Source organism: Morone saxatilis, unplaced genomic scaffold, assembly GCF_004916995.1.
Source record: "Morone saxatilis isolate NCDOM2014 unplaced genomic scaffold, NCSU_SB_2.0 Contig1, whole genome shotgun sequence".
Lineage (NCBI taxonomy): Eukaryota > Metazoa > Chordata > Actinopteri > Moronidae > Morone > Morone saxatilis.
In genome coordinates this window covers 2645180-2649638 of record NW_023339651.1, presented here as the reverse complement: position 1 = coordinate 2649638, position 4459 = coordinate 2645180, and the positions used below count along the sequence as shown (strand labels likewise).

Below are 4459 nucleotides of genomic sequence, written 5' to 3'. Positions count from 1 at the left end.
AGAGAGAGAGAGAGAGGGGTTTTGAGGCAGCATACAAACTGGCCACAGTCCAATCCAACCACGCCACGCTTGTCTGGACAAATGGCAATGACAGTAGTTTTCCTTATCCCTAATTACAATTGTAAGATATGCAAGAGATCAAAGTAGGATATCTAAGAGAAAACGTATATTGACAAATATCATTTTTTTGTTTTGTTTTTGTTTTGAGGAACACTACAGAAAACGTGCAGCTGAAAAACTGTGATATTTGAGTCGTGGACAGAAAGCAGAGAGGCACATCCATGTTACCAGGTGGGAAACCTTTAGGGAAAAAAACAGGTTATGAACAAAAAATTATATTTTCTCCCATCGTTTAAATAGACTCACCCACCAGAATATGTAAATATATGACAACTATGATACAGAAATCAATAATTACACCATTTGCATTCAAATTTTTCATATAATTTCATCATGTAGCCTATATAGATTTATATAGATTCCTCACATGCCTTGACAAATTGTACACAGGTGTAGTCTCTTTTTTTTTTTTTTTTTTTGTAGTCATTTGTTTCCTTTTGCACGGAAATATCCCAAATTTTTCTCCCTGGGGAGGACAGAATCAGATCGAGCCCGGAAACAGGAGGAGCGTAGGACGCCGCAGTGCCGGACCGAGACGGGGCGTTTGTAAAGACCACCTGGTTTAAGGTGTTTCTGAAGACTCAAGAGAGTGGAGGAAAAGCTGCGAAAGCTCGTCTCGTTGTTCCTCTCCGCCTCGGTTTGTTTGTCAGATGTCAGCCCCCGAGGAGTCTGGGAGTGCAGGGAGAGAGAGGCGGCGAGCGGCGGCGCTCCGTTAACAGATCCCGGGGTAAAAGAGAGAGGCTCAGTCAGTGGAGTCGTGTTCATTCCTTTATGTCCTGTGAGAGTCCTGAGGAGATTTCTGCTGAGTCGACAGAGCCAAGTGTACGAGAGAGAGAGCGAGAGAGAGAGAGAGAAAGTATCCTGTCTGTTAACAGCGACGATGATAACGATGATGATATTGATTTGTAGTAGCTCTGTGCTAGGCTTCCATCCACTGATAATAATAAGGGGCTACAATCAGCACCGTAGCCTGCACCGCAGTGACACTGACCATCAAAAAAAAAGCTGCTGTGAGGAAAAACCGGTCCCTTGTATTCCCTTTTAAACTCCCCATGAAGTGTCCCACAGCCTGCGATGGGAGGAGAAGAAATGAGAAGACAAGTCGGGGTCGTGTTGCAGCACTGGAGGAGAGAGGGGGCGTCGGGGAGCCCCCGCTGTGGAAAGGCACACCAGAGGAGGAAGGGAAGGGGGTCCATGATGGCGGTGATGGTAGGAGGGAGAGGAGGGAGAATAAACTGATGGATCTTGATGAAAACTGGAGAAAATGTTCATGTTATTGTTTTGTTTTTGTCGATTTAAGTGTTATTTAGCTCAGGTTCTGGGTCTCTTCACATCCGCGAGCCTCGCTCCTGAAGGATCTGTGAGGACAAGAAGGAAGACACGAGTCAGAGGAAATCCCTTAAAGTCTCACGCTGGAGCCGTCTCAGTACTTGCTGACTTCTCCTCCCTGTCTGTGGCTCTCAGCCCTAAACCCCCTTAAATATTTTAACAGAGCTCATGAATATATAGTTATTGTTTAAATAAAGGCTCAGTCATTTCCTAAAAGAGAGATTTTAATCCAACGTTCCTCAAACAGGAGGACATGGTGCCTTTGCTTGGAACAATTTTCAGCTTAATACACATTCGGAGCAGTAGGTCATCGTTTTTTGCCTCATAACCCTTTAAAAAAATAATATAATTTATATCACACTTTAAATACACACACATTGTTGAGAAGACTGCCCTTTGAAGAGACTGGTTGCTCACCTTTGCCTTCTCGGTGGGCTCGATGACGATGCCGTTGGTGGAGTTGTTGAGTTCCCGGGAAACTACACATAGAAACTCCGCCTGGTCCTCGTTGCCGTAGTTATAGGAGGAGCCGATACTGATAAGCTGGAAAAAAAGAGGAAAAGACATGGAAGAAATGTATATATGTCTATTAATTCTTAAGATTTTAGAGGATTTTTTGCTCTCTATATCTCTAGGTTTAGTTTTTGATTGGACAAAAGAAATTGGAAGATGTTGATATAAAATGAAAAAAAGAAACTGTGTTGGCATTTCATACTAAACACAATGTTAACAGGTGTGAATATAATGTTGTTATTACTGTAACTGCAGCCCTATATGAGCAACTAAATGCAAAGTCTGAGCCTTATTTACACATATCAGATGGAGAACTGAAACACCTCGCTGTTGGCCATCCTGCAGATACACCATTCTTTGTACAGAAGAACATATCTGACTCGGTTTATTAATTAAGTCATTTTTTAGGCAAGAATGCCAAGAATTCACTGGCTGCAGCTCCTGTTGTGGTTCCAAGTGTTAATAGTCTCTCAGAGTGTGATAATAAATTGAATATCTTTTATCTTTGGACTGTTTGTTGCATAAAACAAGCAATCTGAAGACTTCACCTCCAGAGTATTGTTTCCCTCACAGTTATACAGCCCTATTTAGGTCATTTAGAGACAGGACTGTAAATGTTTGCGGTCATGTTTTTGCATATTTGGGGGGATAATGTCGATCAAAACAGGCACTTTTTTACAGCTAGAAGTTGCTTTATATGGCTGGAATATTATACTATTATTATATTGGCCTGCTCCAGAGTATTAGACTGTTTTTGTGAATGACAGTTTACACAATTTACACAAAATAATCTGCAAATGAATTAAAAAAAAAAGAGTCAATTATAATTACTAGTAGCCTAATATATCAACAGACATAACTAACAGTATTTTTTCCAATAGTCTGATATTGACACGTAAGTCAGAACCAAAATAATATTAAGGTTTGACACTCAGCCCTGTGTGTGATTAAATAATTTACTGCCTTTTAGTAACAAATATCTTAGAATTACATTCATTTCCTGATAAATGTTTTCAGCCTAACTCCAAATTGAAGCTCTGAAAGCACTAAAGCATAAACTAAAACATGAGAGAGAGAAAAAAAAGAGCTGCGTTTTCTGCACCTGCTCAAACTTCCAACCGTCCGACATGGTTGAGACCATCTGCGTGAGTTCCTCCTCTTGGCACTGTAGTACTCGATACACATGCTTCACAGGGCCCTGAGGGACGCCACAAGAGCACAGACGCACAAAACACACAGAACCACATCAACGATCTGTGCACAAACACCAATGACGAGTTATTTCTGGGTAGATTTGGACTGGAAGAAAGTCTGTTGTACAGATTTATTCTATTTTCTCGGCCGTCTGACCTGCTCCCATCAGTTTGTTCTCTGTACCTGAGACCGGTTCTCGTTGTCCCGTATTCTCTCTTTAACCAGCCTCACCAGGGATGCGATGTTGTAGAACTCTGCTTCCTCAAGAACACCTGAGACATAAAGAAAAAAAGATCATTAGACTCGATTGTTTTGGTCTCTATGCTGTAGATTGATCTTTGCTGACAGGTACGACTCCGCGTGACGTTGTACCTTCCTCTGCCAGGTTTTTATCCATGATCAGTTTTCCGTGCCGGAGGTAATTCAGGATGGGGCCGAAGTACGTGGGGTCCCTGTCGATCAGGTAGGCCCCTGTGTCGTCCTGTAGGAACACAATCAGGGTTGACATTAGTGAGGAGGATTGTTTTGTCCTCACAAACAAAAAGAAGCACAAGTTCATTATCATTAGAACTCATATTTGTATTAACAGAGGGTAAACCAAACGGGGACGTCAGGCAGTGGTTTGTGGACTTCTGTTTTAGAGCCCCCAGTTTGGTGTTATGGGGGTTACCATGTTGGTTTTCTGGAGCCCAGAGTGACTATATTTAATATCTAAACCCAAAGATATTAAACTTACAATCATATAAAGGAGAGAATAACAGTAAGTCCCCACAGAAAATATTTGGAATTTGTATCATATTTGGATGCAGGGTTTCCGCAGGTTTTACCAGATAAAATTTAGACCTTTTAAAGACCTTTTTAAGATCTTTTTAAGACCCTTATAAAAGCTATTTCAGGACTATTTTATGTCCTGAGAACGAGAGGACATGCCATGCTTAAAGCACACGCCGCTTTATCATCTGTTTAATCCTAAATGGGACCATCATTTACAAAATGTCGAGTTGGATAACGTCCAGAAAAAGAAATGTTGGAGAGGAGAAGCATGCGTTCATTATCATTACAGACACATCGGCCAACATGATCAGCTCATTTTAGCCAACACTGATATATTTGTATCAACATGACGTCGCCCGCTGGTTTGTGGACTACCGTTTGGCGTTATGGGGTCGCCATCTTGGTTTTCTGGAGCAAGAAGCGACATGTTTGGATGCAAGTCAAATTTAAAACTTTTTAAAACCCTTTTAAATGCAATTTAAGATTTATTTTATGTCCTTACAGGCACAAAAAAAAAAAAAAGTACAAA

General features: G+C 41.2%; 1 protein-coding gene across 1 annotated transcript in view; it reads right to left on the bottom strand.

The window, feature by feature from the left end:
- Nucleotides 1-520: 520 nt before the first annotated feature.
- kctd2 (potassium channel tetramerization domain containing 2) overlaps nucleotides 521-4459 on the bottom strand; it is a 6376-nt gene continuing 2437 nt past the window's right edge. The window contains exons 2-6 of the mRNA XM_035669911.1: nucleotides 3529-3637; nucleotides 3340-3428; nucleotides 3065-3160; nucleotides 1867-1992; nucleotides 521-1478 (exon numbers count right to left, since the gene is read on the bottom strand). Of these exons, the coding sequence (XP_035525804.1) occupies nucleotides 1449-1478; nucleotides 1867-1992; nucleotides 3065-3160; nucleotides 3340-3428; nucleotides 3529-3637 (450 nt within the window). The 3' untranslated portion in view covers nucleotides 521-1448. The remainder of the gene's footprint in view (nucleotides 1479-1866; nucleotides 1993-3064; nucleotides 3161-3339; nucleotides 3429-3528; nucleotides 3638-4459) is intronic.